The sequence below is a fragment of the Sylvia atricapilla genome, chromosome 2, assembly GCF_009819655.1.
Source record: "Sylvia atricapilla isolate bSylAtr1 chromosome 2, bSylAtr1.pri, whole genome shotgun sequence".
Lineage (NCBI taxonomy): Eukaryota > Metazoa > Chordata > Aves > Passeriformes > Sylviidae > Sylvia > Sylvia atricapilla.
Genome location: NC_089141.1, coordinates 38,951,560 through 38,978,766, shown reverse-complemented (window position 1 = coordinate 38,978,766; position 27,207 = coordinate 38,951,560). Strand labels below are relative to the sequence as shown.

General features: G+C 37.4%; 1 protein-coding gene across 2 annotated transcripts in view; it reads left to right on the top strand.

Annotated features, from left to right (window-relative positions):
* Positions 1–27,207, top strand: part of ANGPTL5 (angiopoietin like 5) — a 510,199-nt gene that overhangs the window by 6,764 nt on the left and 476,228 nt on the right. Inside the window, exons 6-8 of one of the 2 annotated variants that reach the window (XR_010742912.1) lie at positions 2,721–2,841; positions 3,878–4,063; positions 5,140–5,544. Coding sequence is in view for 1 of the 2 variants with exons in the window: in XM_066312956.1 (XP_066169053.1) it covers positions 2,721–2,841; positions 3,878–4,063; positions 5,140–5,459 (627 nt within the window). In the remaining variant the exon portion in view is untranslated. Of the gene's footprint in view, positions 1–2,720; positions 2,842–3,877; positions 4,064–5,139; positions 6,853–27,207 lie in introns of those variants that run through there. The other variant, XM_066312956.1, reaches the window with a different exon arrangement.

The following is a 27,207-nucleotide window of genomic DNA, read 5'->3' as shown; positions in this document are numbered from 1 at the left end:
GATATATCAAGACATTAAAATATAAACAAGAAATTATAAAGCATCTTTTAGAGGCTAAGAGCCAAGAGTTCTAAATGTTCTGCAGACTAGCAAAGTAAGAAAAACTACAAAGGCAGAAAACCATAGTAAGAAACTAAAAAACAGGAAACAAACCCAACATGAAACAATTTATTTCAATGAGGACCTTTGCAGCAATAAGATGCCTTTTTATGCAGTAGAACCTAAATGAAAATGTGTTTAGAATAATATGCATAAAGATGTCAGTTAAATGCAAACTATTTAGACAATGTGATCCCATTCTTATTTTTCATGTTAGATACTTCATGTTTCCAAAAGTGAGTATAGATTTTGATGTTTAACTTGGGCTAATTGAACTCCAAATTCCAGGAGCAATAAGAATATCTAGCTTTACTGGTAGTGGTAGGTTGCTGTCACCTCAGAAAGTTACTCTCAAATAGGCTCTTGCCTGAGCATTTATTCATGATGTGATTAAAACCAATTTCACTTTTGGAAAAATGAACCACGACCCATTTCTGATACATTTTTCAGTTAGTAAATTTAGATCAATGATATTTTTCACTTGGATCAGACAAACCAAACTGTTGCTTTGAATATACCTCTTATACATACTGCAGTTGGAAAGGGAAGACATATTCAGTGGAAGTATCCTCCTTCTCACTGAATTTAGGTTGTGCCTGGCACCCTTCCTACCTTTCACGATACGAGAAATAGAGCAAACTCTAAAGCAGATTAACTATTGTAAGGTTTTACAATTGCAACGTTTCCATCAGGGATTAAGAAAACTACACAGCTAAAACTGTATTTTTCTGTATCTAGTTAATATTTTTATTTAGCTGGTGTACATATTGGTGCTGTATCTAACTGGATGATGACCTCTCATGTAGAACCATATCTACTCCTTCTGTGAGTTATCAACACTCCAACTGATTTATATTGGACCGAAGTGGACTCCTCATAGCGATGTTGCGACCAAGTGGGCTCCTCATAGTATTTCTGACTCATAGTCAGAGGAATAGCCAAGCATGCAATCATCTTCTCAACACAGTGGATGAGGCAATGGGATTATTTTGAATGAGGTTTAGGTATTTTCATCTAAATATTCATTTTGGAGTCTTCTATATTTCTTTTTATTTCAGTTCTGTCCTCCTTGGTTGACTGAAATAAGCATGTGATTCTCCAGGGAATAAAGGTTGTAATTTTTTTTTTTTCATGCACATAAACCTCACTACGACTCATTTAGTATTTGTTTTGCAAAAATTGCTCAAAGTATCTTATTTGATGATCCAAGATCCCTCAGGTTGTATTAGATCAAATTGCAGCTCTGTCCTGTTTCTTTGTTGTCATTCATTGAGAAAACATTGTTAAATCACAGAGGCTCTGACTATGATGTTGATGTTTTCCTGCTAAGGAGCAAGTCTGGTTTCCTGAAAAATATCTGGCAACTACAGGCAATGGAGGTGCAACGTATAATGTTCAGTCTGCCACAAATTTTTTTGCGAGTTAAACTGACTTACACCTAGTTTCCACTTTTTTATCAGCTGGATAAGACTGCAAATCTCTCTTTTCTGAAACATGTTTCATCTTGTATATTTCCTGTAATGTCAGAAAAATTTCTTACTTTATTCCATCACTTGTGCATTGGCTTAATGTTATTATAGCCAACATTATGTTCTTAACTTACTTTTGTTACCACAAGAAGCTTACTGGCTTGGTACATATAAGCATTTTCCAGGTTAATTCTCCTGATATTAGTCACATTTGGAGACAAAATGAGCTCCTGTTTTTGTAGTGCAGTGTATAAATGTGCAAAATGATATTTCTACATTACATTCCCAGACTTTATAATCCCAATTAGAACTGATCAAGATCTGGCACTGTGGATATACTTAGGAAAGTCAATTACATATCCTAAGTTAGATGGGCTGAGGAGAAAACATGCCACATAATGTGATATTCCAAAGCAGAGCAGATGGCAACTGGACCACTGCCATTTGACACACTGCTGGGCACGAATTTTAGCAAAGACTCGTAAAGACTCATAAATTTGAGAGTTGATCTTATGTATTCAGTGGTACCGCTCAGTTGCAGGCAGTTATATGTTCACATTGGGACTTCCCTGGATCGAGGCCACTTCTTATGTAGAGGTTTTTGCTGCTGCAAAATATTGTTATATGCTAGGTTATTGCTATCACTGTTTTCCATTTCCTCATCCTTATTAAAGGCTCTAAATTTCCCAGGCATCACAAACAGAATATTCTCTGGAAGAAGGAGTGATGGTGATGGAGAACACATACGAAGTTTTGTCTGTTTTGCTTTGCTGAAATAAAAGTTTATTCAGTGTTGCTTCCTGTATTGATGATATTTTGCTGATTGATACATGATACATTGCAAGTTGCTTCCCTTTCATGCTATAAATGTTACAGTGACATTTATCAAAGCTAATCTATTATATCTGTTATGAGCAGACTATTACACACAGCAGTTTCTAGTGGTTGAAGAAATACTCAAATCAAACTGTTCAACAAGAACTTGTAAGAAAATACTGTAGCTTCTTTTTTTTATTTTCTTAGAGCTTTATTTAAAGATATTTGAAAAGTATGTTAGTTAGCAAAATTATGAATAATCCACCTTTATTTAATTAAAATGTGTTTTTCATAAGCTGCTTCAAGAATGCCTAATCATGTCTATGTCTATTTTAGGTTTTCTGTGACATGGATTTTCAAGGAGGTGGATGGACTGTGGTTCAGAAAAGAACTGATGGAATTATTCAGTTTCAGAGAACATGGTCTGAATATCTGGATGGATTTGGTGATCTTAATGGTATTAATTTTAAATGCTCTAAAATGCTTTGTATCCCACATTTCTCCTGTTTTATGTGAACTACATTCCACTAAATTATGTGGTAGTTTTAATAGTATAAAGTTCTTGTTTCTTAGAAGTCTTATTTTTACTTAAGAATTTTATTTCATTAAATAATTTCTGTGATCTTCCCAATAATCTAATAATCCCAAGATCTATTACCCCACTAGTCTTTAGCTATTGTAATCTCACTAAAGTGTTTAAAATATTATATTTTCTGCTTGAAATAATTTATAGACTGTATTTCTTCTCTTTTCAGAGTTAAAAAAAGTGCCTTTGTTGGTTTGAATCACTTTTGCAAAATATTTCCTTAGAGCAGAGAAAAATCAATAATATTTCACCAAAGGGCATGCAAAGTTATAAACAATGGAATTATTTTAGTAGCTTAAACCAACACAACTATGATATTAATTTTTTATTACCGCCTTTAGTCCTGCAAGTCTAAACTCTTTTGCTTTTTCAGAACTTTATCTAGGATTGCAATGGCAGCATGAAGCTTTTCTGTACAAAGAAGTGCAGCTAATATGAGGCTACAAGTGTGATTTATAGAGGCAGAAAATGTTGAGAACAGGGCTTAAATTTTGAGAACAGGGTTTGCAATTTTTTTGCATTTCATAGAATGCTAACATCTATCATTTCTCAGTATTGCCCTTAGGAGTGCTACTGAGTTCTGTTCATGCAAGTGCATCTTTAGCACACCCAGTTTTTGTGGTCTTCTAAGAGGTATTGCAGATGAATATTTGAAATCTATCATCTAGACAATTTTCTAAAAAATATAACATAGAAAAAAATGATGCACACATGGGAATTCTTAGGGATTTCCTAAGGAAGTAGGAACATTACTCTGTTTCTTCATTAGTCTTTCAAAGGAATATAAGCCTATCATCCAACTTTCATTGCATATGATTCAGGAAGGAAAGTAAAAAAAAAAGAACAATCACTTTTTCTTTTACAGTTTCCATTTCTAGACTATATATTTATTTTATTTCTCTTTAAGGAGAATTTTGGCTTGGACTGAGGAAGATTTTTTACATAGTAAATCAAAAAGCCACTCATTTCAGTCTTTCTGTGGATTTGGAATCAGAAAATGACAAGCATGCCTATGCATCATATGATGGATTTTGGATAGAGGATGAAGCATGTTCTTTTAAGATCCATTTGGGGCATTATTCAGGAAATGCTGGTAAGTACTTTCTTCTTTGAAGTATTTAAAGGTAGTTTTTCTCTTTCTCAATATGAAAAAAATGCATTCAAAAATAATAATTTAATTTAAAAAATCTATTTCTAATGCATTTTTCTCTGGTATATAATGAACACTTATGCAGATAAATTTTAATTGTATGATGATCAGTTATGCCTATAATTAAAAAAAATTGAATGGAATATATATAAAATAAATAAGGGATTTTGTGGATGTTAGTGTTTACTTACCTAATTTACAATTAGGTTTATTTACCTAATGGTATAATTATTTAGATGGCCATTATCTCATCACAGTTGTTATTGGCAGTCTTCCTGATGATGCTTTGGATAATTCAGAGGTGCCCAGATAGTCATATACAAAGGATAGAGAAGGAAAGTGACTGGAACAAAGCTGGCCTACAGTGTGTAACAGTTGCTAGGTGATACACAGACACAAATTAATTCCAGACCTCCCTTAATATCCTAAGTATACCAAGCGTGCTAAGATTGGCATAAGCATGGCATCATGTCTTACTGCTTTTTTTATGTTAAGCAGGAATGGTCTTTATTATCAATGAAATAGTTACTCTCTAATGGTGTTGGTGCTTTACTCTGTATTTGTGAAAAATACTATTTCTTCAGTAAGTTCTTTAGTAAAACAACAGAGACAGTAATAACTGACCTTTGTGTTTTGACAATTCCATCTTGTTTCATGACTCACTCTGGGGCTTTGGGTATGTTACTGGAAAATATGAAGTTACAACCCTTTTTGTTTACTTTTATCATTTCTTCCTCTGTTTTTGAGAACAGAACCCTTTACCTTCATAGCCAGCATGCATCGCTAGAAGCAACAAAAATACAAAGATGTTTCATTGAATTTCAACTTCTTCCATGTTTCCCAGTATTTTATTCTTTTTTTCTCCTACGTCTTTAGCACTTTTACAGCTCATTAGCTGGTGCTCTTGAACTGCTTTTAAAGAATTCTACTTTTCTAATAAATTCAGAGGAAAAGTGTGCAGCAAGAAACATTTCTCTGTAAATGACTTTTTATTGTTCTGTTTTATCTGTTGTACTTAGGTGATGCATTTAGAGGATATAGGAGAGAAGATAACCAAAATTCCATGCCTTTTAGCACTTTTGATGTTGATAATGATGGATGCAGGCCAATGTGCACTATTAAAGGACAGCCAGTAAAGAGCTGCAGTAACTTCAGTGATAACACCGGGTGGTGGTTCAGCAAATGTGGCCTTGCAAATCTTAATGGTGTTCTTCGCTACACGGGGAGATTCCTTGCATCTGGGATTCACTGGGATACATGGACGATGAACAAAAAACCAGTCAAAATTAAATCAGTTTCAATGAAAGTTCGAAGAACCAATTATCCATATTTCCATTAACATATGAAAATAGAAATAGCTCTCTCCTTGCAATTATGTGGAGTGATGTATCATTGCAATCATAAATACCTTTCATCTTCACTTAGTTCAGTCCTAAAACTTTATTAGATATTTCTATAATACAGTTACTAATTTTTATTATGAAATGTCAGCATTTATAGTGCTCCAGCTTGAGACAGAAGTTCCTAAGAAAAACTGGGTTTTCAGAAAAAGGATGGAGTGTCTGTCAGCTTTTATTGAATTGCCTCTTGAAAAATCTCAGAACCAGCAGAAAAAAATTATAAAAAGAAGTGTAATGCTGACTTTTGAATGTGCTCTTTCTATGCTCTCCACATACCTAAATTGGCAAGAAGTTTCAACAGATTTTATTAAAAAAAACCCAAACAAAAAACGTACCTGCCATTTTCATTGTAATATTTTTGAAAAATACTTCAGCTTAAGTTAAATTTCCAGAATCAGCTTTTCTTTCTATATTCCTTATCAGGCAAGATAACAATTGTTTCAATGTAGAGATAAGGTTTTGTATACCATGAGGGCTCAATTTTTATACAAGTAAGGTTGATAGTGACATTCAAGAACTGAACAGTTTTATATTTAATTTTCACAGTCAATGTATTTGATAATCCAATTTTGACTCTACCATTTCCTATTTCACAATTGATGACAAATGAACTTTTTTTCCAAGGAAAACATACAGCTTTTCATATAGCCTTTGCAGTTTTAATTTTTGGATATATGGGTCTGATCTTATGTTTTTCATTCTTACTGGCTTTCACTTTGTGAATGAGCATGTGGTAATGAATAAAACCAACTTAAGTTGTGTAAACACATTCAAAACTAAGGATTGTGAATTCTTTGAGTCTCTGTCAGTAAAAATGGAATAATGTCAATAAAAATGTGAATATGGTCAGTACCTGGCATCAAATCTGTAACAGCTAGGCCTGGTATTTCTCATCTTTGCTTCAGTTTCAGCCAATCAGCTCTGTAGTAGCATGTGGAATGAAAATAGTTAAGAACTCCATGAATTTCCTCTTTGCTGTTTTTTTATTTTAACCAAGCATTAATACAGTGAGCAGAAACCATCACTGATTCAGACCCACCAGGGTTTAGGACTTCTTCCCAAAGATTTATAGGAGCCATAGGAGGAAATTAAGCTTTTCATAGGGTATGTTACAAGGTTAAGGGGGAGAAAAGATTCCTCTTTCCTTGAATGTTTGACTAGCTTTTAACAGTTGGAGGCAAAAAGTTGCTAAAAGCAGAAGGTTTCCTCTCTGCTAGAGGGAAACTGAGGACTATCCTTATGGGGAGGCCTACAGGAGAAGCATGGTAGGAAGTAGCTTGAGGAAATACATCACGGGCCTTGTAGATGCATTGTGAGAAAGGGGATAGGTCCTGCTCTGAGTGCAGTGGGGGTTTGTTTTTGTCAGACACTGGAGTCTTTGAAATTAGGGGTGGAGAGATTGTCTGTACAACTTCTACAGCCTGCCCTCACACCAGCCTGATCACGAGTGCAGCTACTTTGAACATCAGCCTGGACCCAGCAGACTTAATAAGGCAGATGCTTAAATGAAAGAGCTTCTGCACTAAGATTAACAAGAACTGGAGCTTAAAAAGGGTTTTAATTCTGGCTGCAAGTCTGAATGTTGTCACTATATTAGGGCTCTTATGTCAGAAAGAGTCCTCAGCCTGTAGTACAAGAATCCTACTGGAGAATGCCAGTGGGTAAATGTTGTCAAAATGTAATGGCTTTAATGAAAGCCTCAAACTTTGATGGTATGGCCTCTGTTCTGACAACCAGGTCTGAGCCTGTGAGCAGGAGACTAAGCAGGTACTTTGGATGTATATCACTGTATTCTACTGACACCCTGAGGCTGCTTTTGGCTTAATTAGAATTCCTGCTTAAAAGTTAAGATGGCAAATGAAGATTGCAGACTTGCGCTGGCAGATACTACTACGTTTAATTATGAGGTTTAATCTCCCCATTGTCAGCATTGGCTAAGATTAGCTGGCAGCAAAAAATCTTAAATGAGATGGGCCTGAAAAGATAATTAGAGATAAAGAATCATTCTTGCAAATAGATGTTGTTTTAAAATGTAATGTATGCCTAGAAAATCAAAGTGCTAGAGATTAGTTGGCAGCTTCCAACTTCCAGTTGGTGCATATCTGAAATGCAGCAATGACAAGAGAACATTTTCCATGTGATAGATGGCTATTGTCTTCAAAGATTCATTCCATTTCCTCCCTAGTAACAAAAAAACCTGGGAAAACAAATAAATTTGTAAACATGGAGAATTTTCAGGGACATTAAACTATTTCCAGGGGCCTATGTATCATATTTTCAGCTGATGGTTCCCAGCTGTCATAAGATAGCATAAGGTTTGTGTGGCCATATATTTACGACTGGTAATCAGTTGATTATTTCCCAGTCTTGTTTCAACTATAATTTAAGGGAATATGTTCGGTGTAGCATATTAAGAGAAACCAATTGAGTGTTCAAATAAAGAGTACCTTGGTTTAACTGCACTTGATGTCTACTCCAGGAATGATACTTCAAACTATGAGAAGTTGCCATTAAAAGACATGTAATCTCTGATGCTACAAAACTGCACTTCTTTGTTTTCTTTTTCCAACAGTATGACTTTAATTTCTAAATATCAGTTTGGTGAACTCAAATTGTTTAGTTATTTGACCATTCTGGCGACAAGAAACCTTTCTGGTGACTTTGTTTTATATGTCTCCCTCTGAAGTATGTCCTGTATTGTCCCATTGCCAAACCAGAAGCCAGCAGAGACAATCCCTCGGCATGGGAGAAGTGCTTTGTGGGATTTCTGCTGGCATGGCTGCATAGAGAATGTAAGTCATGTACAGAAGGGGTACTGGAAACCTGCACACCCCATTTCCAGGCTGGGTGTTGATCTGCCAGGTGTCCTGATCTCTAAAGACAGGATGCACTTCATTTAGCAGCTCATTGTAAAAGAAGTTAAAATTGAGAAAAGAAAGGCACCTATGGTTTTCAGTGGACACAGATTTTGCTGACATGTTCCATATTCATTGACCAGAAGTTAAGTTGTTACTTTACAACATGTTCTAATAAATATTTCTTACACAGAACAGTGGAAATGACACCGTACTATCCAGAACTGTACAAAGATATAATGCAAGTATGGAAGGGAATGGTCCTTGAGTTACAGAAAGCTTTTTTGCTCCATCATTTCAGTTTTTAGCTTTGTAATGTGTCTGTGTGTGTAGAAATCACACACGAGCAGATAAACTCAGGTACGTATTTCTAGTGCAATTCTCAGTGAGACAGAAGGCTGCTACCCATATCAAAGGGGCTCACAAACATAATTTTTCCATGTGTTATCCTCCTTTGCATCAGCATTTCCCCAGCCTCATCTGATCAGACAGTTTTGGGTTTTGTGCTTGTGGCAGGCTGTCCTTAGCACGGGGCTCACAGTCGAGGCTGTCTAACAAAAACAAGCCTTAAGAAGAAAAGAGCAGGCTCACCTTTGAGTGAGCTTTGATAAAGCTTTGTTATAAAGACGATTCAAAGCTGAGAGCGTTTTTCCAGGTCTCATCCGCTGCCTGCATCCCACGAGGTTCCAAACCCGGCGGTGCAACCCGTGTGTTCGGGGCAGCCGCTAGGGGGAGCCAAAGCGCCGGGCGCGCCGCGCTCTCGGGCCCTTCCCTTCCCTTCCCTTCCCTTCCCTTCCCTTCCCTTCCCTTCCCTTCCCTTCCCTTCCCTTCCCTTCCCTTCCCTTCCCTTCCCTTCCCTTCCCTTCCCTTCCCTTCCCTTCCCTTCCCTTCCCTTCCCTTCCCTTCCCTTCCCTTCCCTTCCCTTCCCTTCCCTTCCCTTCCCTTCCCTTCCCTTCCCTTCCCTTCCCTTCCCTTCCCTTTCCCCTTCCCCTTCTCCTTCCCCTTTCCCTTCCCCTCCCTTCTCAGTGGATGTAGGAAGCACTTCCTAGTAAAAGTGGGATAGATAAGCTTTGGCTGTGGTTTAATGTCACTGTGCTTCAATCCTCTTGTGCCTGGGTGCCTGGCAGACCCTCATTTCTGTGATGCACCTGACTTTTCATGAAGAAGTAATGCGTGGCATTTCCTCGGTGGGCATTAGGGGACACTTTGACCACGTGCTGGTCAGAACACTCATCAGATCAGGACTTCTGAGTTCACCATGTACCCACACAAAGTGCAGAGGGAGAAGATGTCACCCTCTCCCTCCTTGTGCCTCTTTTCCTGGACCATTTACAAAAACATAGATTTGTGTCCCTCAGCTGAAGCAGGGCTGGGGAAACTATGAGATATACAGGAAAATTCAATTAAGTCAATTCTTCCAGTCTCAGCTATTTTGTGGTATTTAGCTGCAGACAAAAAATGTCAAAATCCAATTAATTTTCTACAATGAACAGATGTAAAATAGAAATTATTTCTTCTTCTTCTTCTTTTTTTTTTTTTTTTGGTTGCCAAACTAAATACATGAGTTACAAAACAAAACTCAACACAGGCACACAAGTACAAAACTAGTATTTAATACAAACAAGTACAAAACAAGTATTTAAAAAATTAGGCTTCATATTGTGTGTCTCCTGCCTATGCCAACAGATTCATTTTTGTATTTGCAGCTATTTCTGCCTCATATTATTCAATAAGGTCCTGTATTGTTGCAAGGTTAAATATTTTTCAAACTTTTTATACCATTCTGATTTAATTCTGATCAAATCACGTTGGCAGTCCTCTAAAATGCAAAGAAATAAACAGAATTCAGCAGGCCAGAGTACAAAAGTTGAGAAGGTCCTAGCAATAAAAAAGAATATTTTGTATGAAACTTTTTAGCTATTACAATTTTAATAGCTTCTTTCTTATCCAGAAATTGCAATCAGAAGGAAAAAGACACGCTATTTTCTAAATATTTCTCTTCTCTAGTATTAGAAATATAGAAATATTTAAAAGAATTCAGCTATGTAACTTTCCAGATTTTGCTTTATATTCTCTTCTTTATAATTCTTTTAGATACTTCAACTATTTTCCTGCACTTTCTTTCTGTCCTTTTGAATTAATAACTACAAGACATAAGCAGAAATAACTCCTGCATTCTAATGGAAATGAATGATTGATTAATGCTTATCACTCTAAAACACTGCATTCAGTTTGTGTGTCCAGGTTTTGGTAGCAGGGGGGTCTGCATGGGGACTACAGGGGTGGCTTCTATGAGAAGCTTCTGGAAGCTTCCCCCACGGCTGATGGACAGCTGGCTCCAAAATGGACCCACTGCTGGTCACAGCCCAGCCCATCAGTGACAGTGGTAGCACCTCTGGGATAATGTATTTGAGATGGGGAAAACCCCCTGCTGTTCTAGTTTTGTATTAATCAGATCCCTTGTAGAACTTGCACCTTTTTTTTTTTTTTTTTTTGTCAGGGATTAACATCAGGCAAATTGTCATCAAATTCTGTCAGATCACCTGCAGCCAGAGAGAGAAGTGAGAATGTGTGAGAGAAGCTGCCCTGCAGAGCCCAAGGTCAGTGCAGAAGGAGGGGCAGGAGGTGCTTCAGGCACCAGAGCAGAGATTCCCCTGCAGCCCGTGGTGCAGCTCAGGGTGAGGCAGCTGTGCCCCTGCAGTGCCTGGAGGTGCATGAGACCTGTAGCCTGCGGGTGACCCCACACTGGAGTACGTGGGAACCCAAAGGAGGTATTTTTCTGGAAGTCAAAGTCTCAGTGTAGGACCAACAATTAGTAAATCAATGCAAAAGATATTTAGCTGAAATACATATTTCAGTTTAGTATTGGGCATACTGGGGCAAGGTGTTCCTTTGACTTGCATTTATAGTGTGCTCAAGCTATGTTATAAAATGAAATCTCTATTGAATTGAATCAACTGTGATTAATCTGCTTCACAGAAGTAGTTGTAAAATAATTTTAACCTAAAAGGCTGTATGCTTCTGTTGACTTTGAAAAATACACCTGACAAGCTTTTATTTGGTGAATTTGTTGATAATTTATTGAAGGGTTACTTGGAGAAAGCCTTGGCTTAATCTATTTTCTGGACTGTAATGAAACAAGATTTAAAAGGATAGGAAAATTCCACAGTTGATTTGTACACAATCAAACATAATTTTATTGAATAGTTGATGCTGTTCATTGAAAAACCTCTGTCTTTTTCTACATTGTTACTTACCGAGTTACAGAAAACAGTAATTGTATGTATGGATTCACTAATAGATGCAGTTAATGTCATCAACAGCAGGTATAGTCTATTTATTTACAAACTTGTTTCTCAAATTAAATGAGAAAAGGAAGTGCTCAAGTTCCAGATTCAACATTTTTAGAAATGTGTTCCTGTTCCCTGGCAGTTCTGGGTGTGGGGCTCGGGGAGCCAGCACTCCTCCCTGCCTTCCCAGCCCCTCTGCAGACACAGCGTCCCCCAACGGGATATTCTCAAATGCTGACTTTGCACTTGCTTTCCACATCACTTTGATTCCACGTGCCTCCCACACCCACCATTTCCTGTGGATGGGGATTTGGGGAGGAAAGGATGAACTGTGCAGAATAAGACTTGCTAAGGCTTAGCATGAAGATATCTGCTGGGGAGAAATGAAGGAAAAGTGATGGCCATTTGTTGATTTAGACAGGCTCAGGGAACCCTGCTTTCTCACCTACGTCCTACTCCCTTAAAATGTTTACATTGGCATGAAACTAAATGTGTTCATTAGACACCTAGCACATGCCTGTCCCTGGCTGAGTTCTCTTCATCTCTGCCTCCTCAGTGCTCTGACAAATGCTGAAACCATCTGATCCACTCCAGGAAAATCAGCTCCAGCTTTTATTTAGCTCTGCTTCTTGCCTTTGCTATTTTGTTAAGTCTTTATAGTTTGTTTCTAGTCTCAGCCTGTCCATCAAAACTGGTTCCTGTGAAAGGGAGAGGATGGAAATGCTGCCTGGAGAAACAAGTCACAGGTGAAATGTATTTTTATGCCAGTGAGATTTTCTGTACAAGGTTACAGTCCTGCTCCCCCCACTCTGTACTCAGTTATTCTTCTGTATCCTCTCAGAGTTACTTGTGCAGAAATTGGCTAATTCTGTATAATGTCCACTTTAGGATTAACATCATGATGGAGAAATCCCTGCTCTGAGCTGATGATGAGCTCATCTGAACCAATAGAAGTCATAGCAGCATAAGGGGCTTATCATTAACCTGGGAGTCCAAGGTAAGTCATGAAGGCAAGACAGTGAAATTTTAAGGTGATGGTGTGGAGATGCAGAAAATCACCTAATGGAGAGGTGCTAGAAATCTGTTCCATGGGTTGACTGAAAAGAGGTACAAAGGACAAAAGAAGGTGCAGAGGTATCAAGGGGAGAGGACTGAGCAGAAGGTAGAGATGGAGAGAGGTGGAGCATGAAACAGAACTGAAACCAGACTACAGGTAGGACTGTCTTTGAAGAATTATGAAGGTGATGTCAAGAAGTTTGAATCTTTTGCACAAATGGAAAGGATGCCAGTGGATGCATGGAAAAAGGCAGGAGATTTTTTTTTTTGTAGTTTTGGTTAGAGAGATGCAGGGTGTTTGGATTTCTAAACTAAAATTTTCACAGAACTTTAGAAAAGAGAGAATCGATTTGGTTAAGCAGTATGGCAGTGTCAGTTATAGACACTTAAGTAAAATGATATCCTATTATGCTTTTCTTATACAAACGGGTTGCCACTTTGAAAATTATTGAGTCTGGGAAAATATTCCTCATGCGCTCTCATTTATCTTCGCATAAATGGGAGAGTTTGCCACTGCTGTCATTTTCTCCTGAGGGATTATTGTCCCCTGTCACCAGTTTTATACCTACTGTGAATAACAGTTTTTGTATGTTCATTCATTTAGTTGAACAAAATCTGTCATCAAATCCCAGAACCCCCAGACAGAAGGACCATGTGAACACAGAAACTTATTAATATTGGAAAGACTTCCCAACTAACACTGATTTATCAAAAAGCCAGTGATAAGTTTGAACACTTGTTTCTTATGTGAGTCATTCCTAATTCTAGCAAATAAAGAGCTATCTGTGGAAGACTTAATGAAACTTAACACAGCAGGTTCCTGAAGAAAAGAAGTTAGAAATTAAATTTAAATTTTATTGGATTTAAAATAAAATTAATACACAAATATATGTAATTCATTTTTGTTTATAACAGCACATTTAATAAAATATTGTCTCAATACAGTGTGTCATTAAACAAGAAAATGTTGAGGTTCATTTGTCACCTCACATTAGTTTGAGTATTATAATGTTACAGGAAAAAGAAAAAAAGAAAAGGAAAAAAAATGCAGCTTCATGTTCAGGAGCTCCAGCAAAGGAAGTCTTTGATATACTAGTGCCAGTGGTACATGACAGGAAAAGCTGTGGTAGCTTTTAATGCAAAAAGTAAAAATACAAGGATTTTGTGAAGTGTTCCTACATATGTTAGCTACACAATTCTCTATATGGTTCTGCACAAGTGTCTACATAGATATTTTTATTAAATGAGAAGAGTGAGAAAGATGTAGAGCAAGTTACTTTAAAATATGTGTGCATGACTAAATATTTCATGACAGCACATTCTCTTTGCAGATGTACACTGCCTCATACAGTGGACCAGACTGACAGTGAACAGTGCTGACTGTGTTGCACTGATCATTGTTTTGTCTTATATTAATTGATCAAGTTATGGCCTTGTCATTTATTTACTATAAACTTCTCTGAAAATAAAGCTAATAACTCCCTTGTGCTATTTCCATCACAATCATTGTGTGAAATGTAAGGTTTTCTAACATACTAATTTAGTTTCACAAAAATACTCTTAGAAGGCACTGTTTTTATCCTCATTGCACATCTTGGGGACTGAGGGACACAGAGATGTCTACTAAAGACTAAGCCTTTTTAAAATAGTTTTTATTATATAACACAGATGGAAATGCTTGGTGCTTTAGAAAAAAAGAGCCTGGGGCAGCTTATCAGGTATCCAAAAAATAAAAACCATGCAGTTTAGTTACAACTCATGAAAATCTTCATGTTAGTTACGCATAATCAGATTGTCATTCAGAGACAAGTACAGGAATAAATCAAGGGCAGTCACTGAGCTGATCTGTGATCTTTACTTTTGCTCACTCAGCATCTACAGTGGATGAGTCAAGCTCTTAGAGATGGGAGGGGCTCTTTCTGTGCATTCCTGGCCAAGTCTTGGCCCCTGCTCTCTCCTGTGCTTTTAGAGAAGGAGTCTCTTCTCTAGAGTGTATCTAGACCAGCCAGGAGAAAGAGATGTTGAACCTTGAGGGGAAAAGAGTGAGGACTTGAGTATTTCATGTTCTCTCATGTGAAACTGACTGTCAGTCACAGCTTGGAAACCCACCCCTGATTTGGGTACTCTAATTGTCCTTTGAACTGTGAATGACTAGCTCATACTTTGTGTTCTGAATTGAACTGCTTTTTAGGGGATGAAACAAATTATTGGAGAGCTCCATAAAGGCTGCTCCAGCCTGAGACACACCAAGTGCACAATTTCCACTAAGTGCATGATTAAATTTGATGATGTACCCAAAGGCAACATTTTGTATTTCATTAGAGCTTCTGTTTCAGCTTGAACTTGGTCACCCAAGAGATTGCCCTGTTTTGAATATCTGCTGTGTCTGGCAGGTATAATGGTAAGTATTGTGATTCTCCCCATGAGGCTGCTGTGGGTTTCTGTGCCTGGAAGAGCAGGTGATCACTATGCCCACACAGAAAATCCGGAAGTATGGTGCATCAGAAAATAGAGACTAGACTAGACAAGTAGGAAGAGATAAGTAGGGTGAAAAAAACAAAGTTCAAAGCTCTGGAAGAAATTAACAAAGTAAAATGGAGAAGAAGAAGAAATATTCTTATATAGTAAATATCCCAAACAATTTTCTGAGAGATTATTTGTTTATTCATATTGGACCCATTGAAGACAATATTTGCCACAAAAATGTTGAATGTCAAAGGAGTTTTCTGCAGAAGATGAGAGGGGTATGAAGTCCTCTAAGCCGAGTTTTGCAATGAGGCTGGAGAAGCATTGCAGCTTCCAAGCAAACACCAGTAATGAGTACAGTCATGAGATGAGCTGGGACATGGCAGCTGTAGAAGAAAGAAGCTTCATTTAAAATTTTGCCAATATAAGCTGTTTTTTGTAAGTAGAGGCAAAATTGCAGCAAAACATGCAGCTATCAACGCAGATGTAGATCAGGAATGCAAAAGGTGGCTCTTTAACTTAATCTAAACAGATTATGTTTAATCTAAAGAGATTATGCTCCAGTTTCATGGTAACAATGTGTAACACAGATGGACTGAAAATGCATATGTATTCAGTAGAGGAATGATTCTACTGACTGTTTGCTTTAATAATGTTCAAGAAAGTCCAGCTCATTGTGTCTGGAACCTTCAAAAGGATCCACCTGTGCAGGTCCTTAATTCTGCTCATAGCAGTAAATTAATGCAGGGATGCAAATGTTTACCCTTCCCAATCTCAGTGATTTATCTTTATTCTATTATCAGATAGACTCAAGTTACTGTAGTCACTAATAAGCATCACCAAACATCTATGAGACCACTCAGAACACCGTGGGACACATCCAGAGACAGTAGTTCTCCAGGTTCTTACAGCTGCAAGTTACTTAGGGCCTCACATCATTGCTACCTACAACAGGAGCACAGGTAGTTATCAGATCCATGATTAACTCTGTGGGGACCTTGACATTCCAATAGTTTTGTGGACAAGTTGCTATGTGATTTGATTACTTTTCTGTTGCAGCAGAATAGGGCAACCTAGGTGATACTCAGTGAGGACAGGCAATATTTAAGTCCTCGTTGCATCCCTTGTAATTTATTTCATTCAGCCTTGCAACTTTCTTCTAGGAAGAGCAGTGATAAACATACATGTAGACCTGAATTTGCTGCTTGGTCAGCTGAATTGGCCCAACAGAAAATGAAATACCAATTCCTTATGTAAGAATCTAAGCTGGTGTTTGTAAAAACAGAGTACCAGCTCCCCAGTAGCATATTTAGACTAATATGTTCAATGAGATGGCTTTAAGTAAAATAAATGTTACATATCTAGCTTTTGTCCTGCCTAAAATTGTCCTGTGAACCATGTGGAGGTAACATCTGAGGATATACTCCACTGGATAGATCTCCTACTGTAATGGTTTGGTAATATGCAGCATGGAAATACACAGGGCATGATTCTGAACTTGATTGGGTTTACAGTCATTTAAATCCATAGTTATTAGTTTTATTGTTGCAGTTTTCCTATACTGTGAATAATAAAAGAGAATCAATAATATTTATGGGGTCCTAGCTTTTGCTTACTTAATCTTACTGTGAAAGGAGGTTAAAAAAGCAGTGCTTTTAAGTTTTAAGAAAATGGAGAGGAAGGATCAAGTCCTGGTGTTCTTTTAATGCTACTGGCTAAGTTGTCAAAGATTTACAAAAGATTTACTGGACCTCCTGAAACTGTAGGATTTGATTGCTAGTAATGTCTTCAGAACTTTTTTGTGCTCTAATAAAATTTCATTTTCTCTCCAGCAATATCCATTGTGTTAACTCAAATGTTTTCTTGCCTTTTACTTTTACAAGCTCGTCTTCATCAGATTTGTGTGCTAAATACTTCTCTTGAGTAATTCTGGTGATCTCACACTTGTATAAATTTTGCTTAACCTATCAACAGTATTGGATTGACCACTGCCCTATTTCATCATAATTATGAAAAAAGCTGCACTTACAAATTTGGTCAGTGCCTTAATGAGGCCCTATTTCTTGCTAAGTAGTTCCTGATTATACTGAATTAGTATTACAGAGCATTATTTGCTTTCCCTTTCTTACAAGAGCAGCAGTAGTGCAATTTTATGAAGACTGATCTTCAGAAAACTGGGTAATTTTTAACTCTGTATAATAATGCTTACTCTTATTTGCAATTAATTACTTTATGGTTAATTTATGTTTTCTCCAGTTTCCACTCAGAATACTAGCACACATAAGTCTGGAAGCAACACAAAAATAGTTGTTCTTAACAGATGTCTTTGATTCCTCCTGAGAAATTGTTGGATGATAGTTAAGTTTTTAGGAAAAATTGCTCCAGAAGGAAGTCTTTATTTTATTTATATCCACATCTTTTTTCCCTGAGACTATATTACCAGTGAGTTTAAACTGAGTAAACTGTTCTGTAACACTTTTCAGCTCTTGAAAATAAATATTATTAAAATAGAAATAATTAAAATATTATATATTAAGCTGATCCTGATTTTACAGTGTTAGCACTTAATTGATTTCAAAGAAGAGATATTGATGTAAGGTTGGTGTGATTGACTGTCAAGTTGGGATCCTACTTTCCATTTTTTTTTGGTAATGCTATAGACAGGCACTAGCACAGAAGCAATTATTAATTTTATGCATAAAGGAAAGAAATCTTTAAAAATATAAATGACTTTTCAATTGGTATCAAAAAGAAAAAGAAAGAAAACCTTCTGTATATTACCTACAGATCTTGAACTATAAGAGCTAACAGAGAGTGGATGTAGAAATCTGATCTTAGATTTTTACATATTGGAATAACAATATAAAACTACACACTTTGCATCACAATATAAAAAACTGTTACTGCAATTGCTTAACATGGCTGACTTTGTTTTGTATTAATGCTGAATTGGAACTTTTTGCCCCAGGATTTCATATTGCATGAGTAGATGGTCCTCACTAGATATGCATCTTTTCTCATTGAAATAAAACTATGAGCTTGTGTCACCCACTACAAGCTATTTAAAGACTTTCTCAGCATTTAAGGCCACTGGAATTCAAACAGGAAATGCTGGATGTTGTGGGAAAAGTCTCTTGTGTTATTGTTTGAAAAATACTGACATAATGTAAAAGTCCACTGCAGACAATCAGAACTAAGAATCCACCCTCAGTGTACATGTGCACCAGTGATACAAGTCTAGCTTCAGTTAAGATAACAAAGATCACACAGAAGATCATGAGGATTCGTGCTGTCTCCTGCTATTCACATTCCTCATAAGGTCATCGTGTAGCACAATATTCTGATGAAGTCCTGAGTCACCTCAAGGAACATCTGGCCTTGCTGCTGCTTACCCTTCAATCCTTTGACAAAATGCCTGGGTCTGAAATGGCTGGACTGCTGTTCAGAGAGGAAGGAAGGATTCAAGGGATCGGAATCTGACACAACAAAGAAAATGAAGCTTAGCTCCCTGGTCTGGCAGATAGGAACTCCCCAGAGACAGGTGGGATCCTGGTTTTTCAGCTTTTCTCTTAGTGCTGACTCTCCAAGGAAAATGTCTCAGTAGATTTAGGAGAAGGGATGGCTCCTACAGAGTCTTCATCCCCATATAGTTCTGCATTTGGTGCCTACTCTGTGGCTGTTTTCAGTCTCCAGGATTTTGCGTGGCTCTCAGTAGCACTGTGAGTCAGCTTGTTTCAATGATCCCTTTTGCAGAACTGCTCTGCCAAACAGCTGTCTCAGCTCACTAATGGGGCTGCAAGCTATGGCTGGGGGAGGGAAGATCTGGGAGACAAATATCTTGAGATGAGTCACAATCAGCATACCTTCCAAGGAAGTGATCAGAGCCCAAAAGGTTCTGTTCCTTATGACTCTTCCTTGGGTAATTTCAGTTCTGCATTACTCTTCCTTTTGGTGCAGAAAGGCTGCTTGACCTGTGGTGAAATGGTTGCCAGGTTCCAGCTCAAGCTGAGGATATTGCCCTTGCTAACAGGATTCAACTAAGTGCAACTTATGAGAGAGCCACTGTGCTGCTGACACAGCTGGTTAAGAGGTAGGGAGAAAGACTTCAGCATCACCTTCAAGATCAAAGGTCCAGAACTTTATACACCCTGTTGGGATGAGCCAAACTACGCCAAGTCCCAGTACAAAGCTGCTGATGGGTGTTACATCATGTTTTGTGGCTGCTCCTCTGCAGATCTTTTCCACAGCACTCAGCACATTGGTGAAGGTTGCACATCTCTGATGGGGCCTGTGGTTGCCTCATTGCTTTGACATCCTCCCACAACTTTTCTTGAGGGTAAGAAGTAAATTTGTTACCACCTCTGCTCAGTCCTTGCTGACAGACTTGTAGTTTCATGCTTCTTCAGCATGCTGGGATAAAGATGACCCTGCTTATACAGTTAAAAATCCATCAAGGAAATGCTGAAATTTGTTTCAACCTCAGATGCAGATATTTTGATTTTTTTTCCCATTTCTCTTTAGTAATCTGTCTTTGTCACCAAGCTTAACTTTGTAACTCTGCATTCAGGTAAAACAGTTATTGTGGAAACGAGCTGAGATTATTTATTGTCATTCTTCAGGAAACCCTTTTTCCCTTTTCTCTCTTTCTTTATCCCTGTACTCCCTGGCTTCTTCGACCATAAGTTCCTTTCAAAAACAGCCATTAAAAAAATTGCACACATCCCATTTCCACTCACAGTTTTTTTGATTCCTAAGTTTTCAACATTTTTTTCTTCCTGTACCTAAGATAAAAATTCAGTTTGACTGTTTGGCTTGTTGATTAGGTCTCTGCCACCTTATCATTCTGACATCAAGACTTGTATCCAAACTTAAGAACATACCTTGAGGGAAAGAATTATCAAAGATATGGAAGTGAATGGAAAAGAGCTTAAAATGCTTCATTGTACCTCATTAGTCCAGTATCTTTATCTTAAAAGAGTAACTATTAACTACATAAGTGATGCTTTACACACTTCATATCACTGGTGGAATTGCTTGCTTAAGTAGTGATTCAGTAACTTAATTTAGCCTTGGTTTTTGTCAGATTAATTAGTTCTGCACATTTACAGCATTACACAGAAAGCCTTAAATACTCTTTTAGATGCACAGAGGCAGTCCAAGAGTGCAAACACAGTGTTTAATTTACTGTGCCTCTTCCTACATGTGAAGTATATGGGAAAGCTTCATCCTGCATCCCAGCCTGCTCTCCCCAATACATTTCAACAAGAAAAAGCACCAGAAGGGCTCTTGTAACTTGCCTGGCTCATGGGGATGAGAAAGAGTGAGAATAATTTATCACTCCATCTTTAGTCAGTGAGACATGAACCAGTTCTATCTCCCTGGAACAGGGATTAAGTTCCGGTGGAAAAACCTTTAAACTCATGGTTGCACAGTCCTTAAGCTAGCAAACAAATGAGCAAGCACGGTAGCATCCATTGTCATCACTATTCAGGGATTTAAAGACCTGGGAAGACTATAAAATTGCTTTAATTGTTTCTTCTCATGGAAATCCTAGTGCTTCAAAGCAGATTGTTGTTATTTGATAATAACAAGAGATAAGTATGTTTAAAAACAATTTGGATTTGTGCAGAAAAAGAAAATTGCATCTGCACAAACAGTGATGGTTTCACACTGTATCTAACATGACCTATCTAACCATGGTCCCTGGACCATGGGTCTGCTGGAGCCATCTGCTGCCTGAAGCCCATTTTCTTATTACTTTGTATACTGTCAGCAAGGTTGCTGAGAGTTTGTACTTCACGCACATCTCCCTTTCTTCTCCAGCTAATGGGCACTAGTGTTTAATTTTGAGCCTCTAACAAGGTATTTGTCTGCAGAAACACCCACTAAGACCACAGAAAGCTGCAGGATAGGACCTGCTGGTTATCATGTTTCAACCTTGACAGCTGAAAAAGCCCAAGCACAGACCTTGGTACCTGTAAGGTAGCAGCAGGCTAAGAAGGATTTAGTTAATATTAGCTTACTTTGAACCCAGAAGTAAACACACTAATATAGCATAACTGGAACAAATCTATAAGCATTTTTGTACACAGTGTTCCAGTACAAATAATATTGTTGTTGCCAGTAGCAGGGCATGTGCCTCATGATGTTCCTTATGCTAAAAGTGCCTTATGCAAACAACATGAGCTCCAGTCAGGGATTGCACCAATTTGCTGTGTGAGCTTCTTGTGTGAACTGGAGCTTGGTACAAGTTGTCCCGTGCTAGGATGTGAAGTTGAAGCATGAGATAGCAGTGAAAACCTTAAATGTATGGGTGCAGGTTGAAAATTGACATCGGAGAACTATGACCAACTTACTTGGTGGCCACCTGTTCTCTAGGAGCTGATGTTGCTTTGAAACAAGAAGATGCAGCCAGGCAAGAAAGGAAAACAGGCACGGAATTTAGTGTGATACCTGTTGCAGCCTGGAAAATAATCCCACCTCAGCATCACCCACCTGTAATTCAGGAACACAAGTAAAGAGTTCAAAACCATCCAGAGACTTTTTCAGAGACCAAAAACATGTACAAAAGGAGATCTCAGATTTGCAGATGATGGCAGGGGAGAAAGAAAAGGCCTGTGTCAGGTCCAGCTTCCTGTGCCAAGGAGCTCTCACTGGTTGCCCACACTGGGTAAAAAAAAGACTATTTGGGCCCATAGCCACCAGCACAGGCTATGTAGCCTGAGTTCCAATGTGTATTTTGTTTCAAAGTTTGATTTATCAGTCTTCCATCCCAGCAATCTCTAATTTGTAGGTATATACACTTATTCAGTATTAGCAATAGGCAAATAATGAAGATGCATTTTGGCAAAAACTATTGTCTCTGTAACTTTTATTGGAAGTGCTAAAAATTCCTTACAATAATCTTAAACAATTCAAGGTTAGACAAGTCCAATGAGCTGTCATGTCCTTTGAAAACATCAACCAAGCTAATTCTGCCATTATTGCTCAATGTCATGTGTTCATTGAAAAGTGTCTGTTGCAAAAGTGCACTTTACCTTATCTTTGCTATATAGTAAGTGCTCCCTGAGAACAGCAAACCTATAGCTGGATCTTAACTGATCAGTGCTCCTGTGCTTCGTCACCCTCTCTGTTTTGACTTTGTAGGTGGGGTGGTCTGCTCCCTGTGTTTCTTTTTAGAGAGGAGGCACTGTATGATTTTTTTAAAAGATTTTTATTTTAAGGTTCCTAAGAAGCCAAAATTATGTGATGCACTGAGCACTTTGCAAGTCCCAGTTGACAGCCAACAGCTGAAAAATGCAGAAGACTGAGTTCTGTATCCTTTCTGGAAGTTAATTTAGTTCATTTGATGCTGCAGTAGGAAAGTAAAAGCTGCTTTTCCAGCCGACTCAGTCATCAGAGAAGGATTTAATTTCTAAATGCTAATAACAGCTGATGCACTTTACTGGTGATCACTGCTTGGAAACTGGCTTTCAAAGTAAAGGTGACACAGGAAAGAGAAAAAATAGGACAGAGTCAGCATATTTTTTCAAGTGCTCATTAACTGCATGGTGATGTTGAACATTAAAAGATTTTGAAAAGCACTGCGCTGATTTTTTTTGTTGTTGTTGTTGATACCATTGCACTTCTGCCAAATGGACTGTGCCTGGCCTGCAAAGATTTCATCCCTGTTTCTCAGCATACGAGGTCAATTGCTGTGGCTCACTGCTGTGGCAAACTGATATAATACACTTAGACAAGTGCAAATTTAGAAGACAAAACCAACTTGGTTTTGGTAAACTTCTGTGAGCTTATTGTTACCTGACTTTTGATCCCCACATGCAGCTAATTCTGTGCTGCTGGACTCTGTCTTTGAATTAATTTCACACTCAGTACCAAGGCTCTCTTCACTGCAAGAGAGTGCACCTTTGACTACACCCATGCTGGCACCTTGGGTTAGGAGTACACTTCAGAAGTGGATCCAGTCTTAGCACACTTAACTGTGTGTTGGGTCATATTGCCTCACAGCACACAGACTCAATACCTTCTGAAGAAACTTGGCCTAGTAGATATGCTTCAAGATCCCCTCCAATGCCCTCTGTCTTCCAAGGGGTGTTAAATTCCCAGGGACAGACTAGCTCTAGTCTAAAGTTAAGCTTCTCACTGTGCACCTAACTGTGCAAATTGAGTCCTTGGATCCAACCCACTCCCATTTCACTGCTTTTCAGGATCCAGTGCCTGCAGCAACCCCAGTCTCCATGCCCTCCAGGGAGAGCACTCCAAGCAGAAACAGCAGGGAGGGCAGGAGCAGCATTCAGCTGTGCTCAGCCCCAGAGCCTCTGACTGCTTGAGAACAGCAGGACAAGACCTCCTCTGGAAATAAGTGCCCACATATTTTTCTTTAAAAACTGGAGAAAGGGTCAGTCTTCATAAAAGAAAGCAAAACAAAAACTGGGTGATAGAACTTTGCTGGTGCTCTTTTTATTCAGCAGCTAGAAGGTTAGAAAATACACTTGTCTTTCAGAAGGTTTTATGGTGGGAATTAAAAGTTTTCTGTTTTTTATTTCAAAGTCAGGTATCTTGTGTGTACTTCTGTTCTAACTCCATGGGCAGACCACTCACTTTATGGTGTGTCTGCATCACATGGTTTTTTTGTCTCTGCTAAATCATGCAGTAGAATAATCAGACAATATTAAATATATTAAAACTAGAAATGTCATGTTCAATTATTATACAAATTTATTCTATACACTTACTACTAACTTAGGACTTTCATGTTGCAATGTCCTCGCTTGAATATGTACTTAGGGACACATTTATTTTGGTAAATAATATAAAAATATAGTTTGAATAGAAGTGTGATAATTATAACAATATAAATTGTTTCTGAGAGGTAATTATTCTACGGTAACTACTTTACAGGGTTTTTAAAAATTTCTGAAAGATTTGACTAGATGGGCTGTTTTACAGTCTCAAGGCAAGAAGAAATCATTGTGCAAGCTATAAAGTCTTAAAACAACAGGCCTGTATGCTACGACCTCCTCAATATTTTTCTGGTCCAGTTTTCTTCTCAGACACTGAACATGTAAATCAGACAATTTATGACAACAGATTTACAAATATCTTATATTTCTGTAGCTGGAAAGTAGGTAGAACATAATTCTCTCCTCTTTTTACCTGAAAAATAGCAAAACTCCCTCTCCCAATAGGTTTTATAACTGAATTCAAAAGCCAGACCTGAGTTTCTCATATAAATTTAATCAGTAATTTCATTATATGGAAAAAAAACCTAAAACAGTGACATGACAACTGAATCCAATGCCTTTTACAATTCATGTGTAGAAGCAGAAGTAAAGGTTGTCCAAACCAAAAAAATGTGATTTATTCCAACATATTTTATACAAAGCTTAAATAGACTCATTTTAAGGTTTTTGGACCAAATTTGTTTTAAACTAATTTCCACTCATTCCCTGCTGGACGGTCTAACATTGGTAAAGCCTTAAGTTAGCATGAACTTAAACTCAAATGTGAAACTTCAGATAATGTAAAATAAAACAAGATGCTAGGTAATAACCTTAACAGACCTAAAATACTAAAAATTTTCACTAATCTGGTGTTGACTACACCCATCTTCTCTAATTTCAAATGCCATAATATTGTTAAAGCACCCTTGAACTATTTATTGTGATTTAGAAAATGTTTGATAAAACCATTTGATGTAACTTGTTACAACATGACTTGGACGAAGGTCAGAGTTTGACCTTGCTTGTAGTAGTGAATTAACTATCTTCCCAGAAATTGATGGTCACTTTTACAGAAATGGAAATTAAAACAAGTGCACACTTGTCCATTAAGTGCACACTTACAAATTATCTGTTACATAAAATAGTATGAAAAGAAAATCAAGGTCCTGCTGTTAGTAGAATAATTGCAGAAATTCTGCATGAATAATATATTTCGGATTACATACTAAAAATGGGGCAGAAATCACTTTTCTTCCTTATAGCAAATTTTGAAAAAAATTTTAATTTGTCTGAAATTCTGAAATGATCCTTAAAATTCTCAGTGTTTTTATGACTGAGGTTTAAAAATGTAGTCTGCTTTGAACAGTAGAAACTTTTTCTTTGTGCATAATACTTCTGAAAAATTAACTTTTTTAGCTTCGAATGCTAGATTTTGTAATGAAAATTATGTAACTTATAAGAAGAATTTGTAATATGGGAAACTTAAAACTTAAAAATTACTAGGTCATAGAAGCAAACCATTTTTTTTTTTTTTTTTTTTTTTTTTAATTCATGGCTAAAATGAAGTGGTATTTTTGTTTGTCAATAAGCCGGCTTTGAAAATTTTTTTATTAATTCTGGGACATACATTCCACTTTTAGGATACAATTCATCTGGTGAGCCAGTTTGAAGTACAAATCCAAATATTTTCCAGAATTTAGTTTCACATTCTCTGTTTTTATCTTGTTGATTCTATCATTCTGATATATGAACATTTATGACTTGCATTATTTGAAGGCTTTTTTGACCTCTTTCACACAGAGACAATGTTGTTGAGAGTGGAAAAGGATAACTTGTTGGAATCATCTTTTATTCTCTTAAAGGAGATCAGGAGCAATGGACAAGGATGCTGTATGTGTTTTTTTTAAAAATCATAGAATCCTAGAATATCCTGAGTTGAGAAATACCCACAAAAATCACCAAAGTCCAACTCCTGGCTCTTCACAGGACAAGAATCACACCATGTACCTGAGAGCATCATTTAAACACTTGAATTCAGGCTTGGTGAAAGTTCTAATTTTTAATATTTTGAGATGGTTTTCCAGTCAGTTTTTCCTCTTTCATTTACTTTTATTCATTTGCCTCTTTTCATTTCATGATTTTACCAACCTTGAGTCCAGGTGTCACTTCAGAATCACCCAGCATAAGCTGTGAGGGAATCACTCTGCATAGCTGTTGAGTAAGACCTGGGCACTAGTATAAAAAACACTTTTTGTACATGTGGAAACATTTAACTGTTTCTCAGGGAAAAAAGAAAAAAGCCTACAGAAGTCTTGTAATTTTTATAATCTTTGTGTCATATAGAGACCATAGTGTTTTTCAGTATATGAAAAAATTTGTGAGGAAGAGTGTAGAGATTGAAGTTAACTATACTGATATTTTCAAGTTATCTACTCAGAGCCCTGTTTTCACCAGTAATCCTATGACAAGGATGTAGTCCAGCAAAAAGTAATACTATGCCCATACCTCTGAACAAAATGTCCTTGGTCTCCAGGGGCAAGTCACTTGCTAACGTAAAATGTCTTTGTGTTAATGTAAGGGCCATAAGAACATCTTGTATATAAGCATTCCCTCTGACCTATTCCCCTCTGACTCATTTTGCATGTCAGTTCTGGCTGAATTAGCAGACCTCTCACTGCTCACAGTCTGCAGCTAAATGTGAAGCTGAAGAGAGATGTGGTATTCCTACCACTCAATAGATGTTTATTTTTATCAAACTCAGGATTTCACTGTGTCAAGTCCCCTTTAAATGGATGATATTTCTGGTCCTCTGTTTTCATTCCAGATTCAATTAGGAAAGATAATAGTCTATGGTATCATATCATGGATTCACATGTAACTGAAAATAACTGCTAGTGCCTCTCTGTGAAAACATCTCTGCTTTGGGAAAAGGCCAGAGAAGGGCTTCTGTTCAGTACAAGTCTTGTCTTTACAAATTGTAACAAGAGACAGTGAAATATAGATCAGATATTATTCTGGAGACTCTTCAGTGTCACCTCTTTTGTTTTAATGATTTTTATTCAATTTGTTAATTGCTCATTTCCAATTAGGCAGTGTAGTGTCTTGGCTATTCATCTTGGATGCTCCATAAAGAGCAGATACAGAGACAACTCAAAAGGTAAAAATCTTGGCCTCATGGAATATCCAAAATTTTTGGGGAGGTATTTCAGCATGACTGGGATTTATGCTTTGATATTTGGGCACTATTGACACTTATCCCTGTAATTAAACTCAGTTCTGCTGCTTTGTAACATTTTA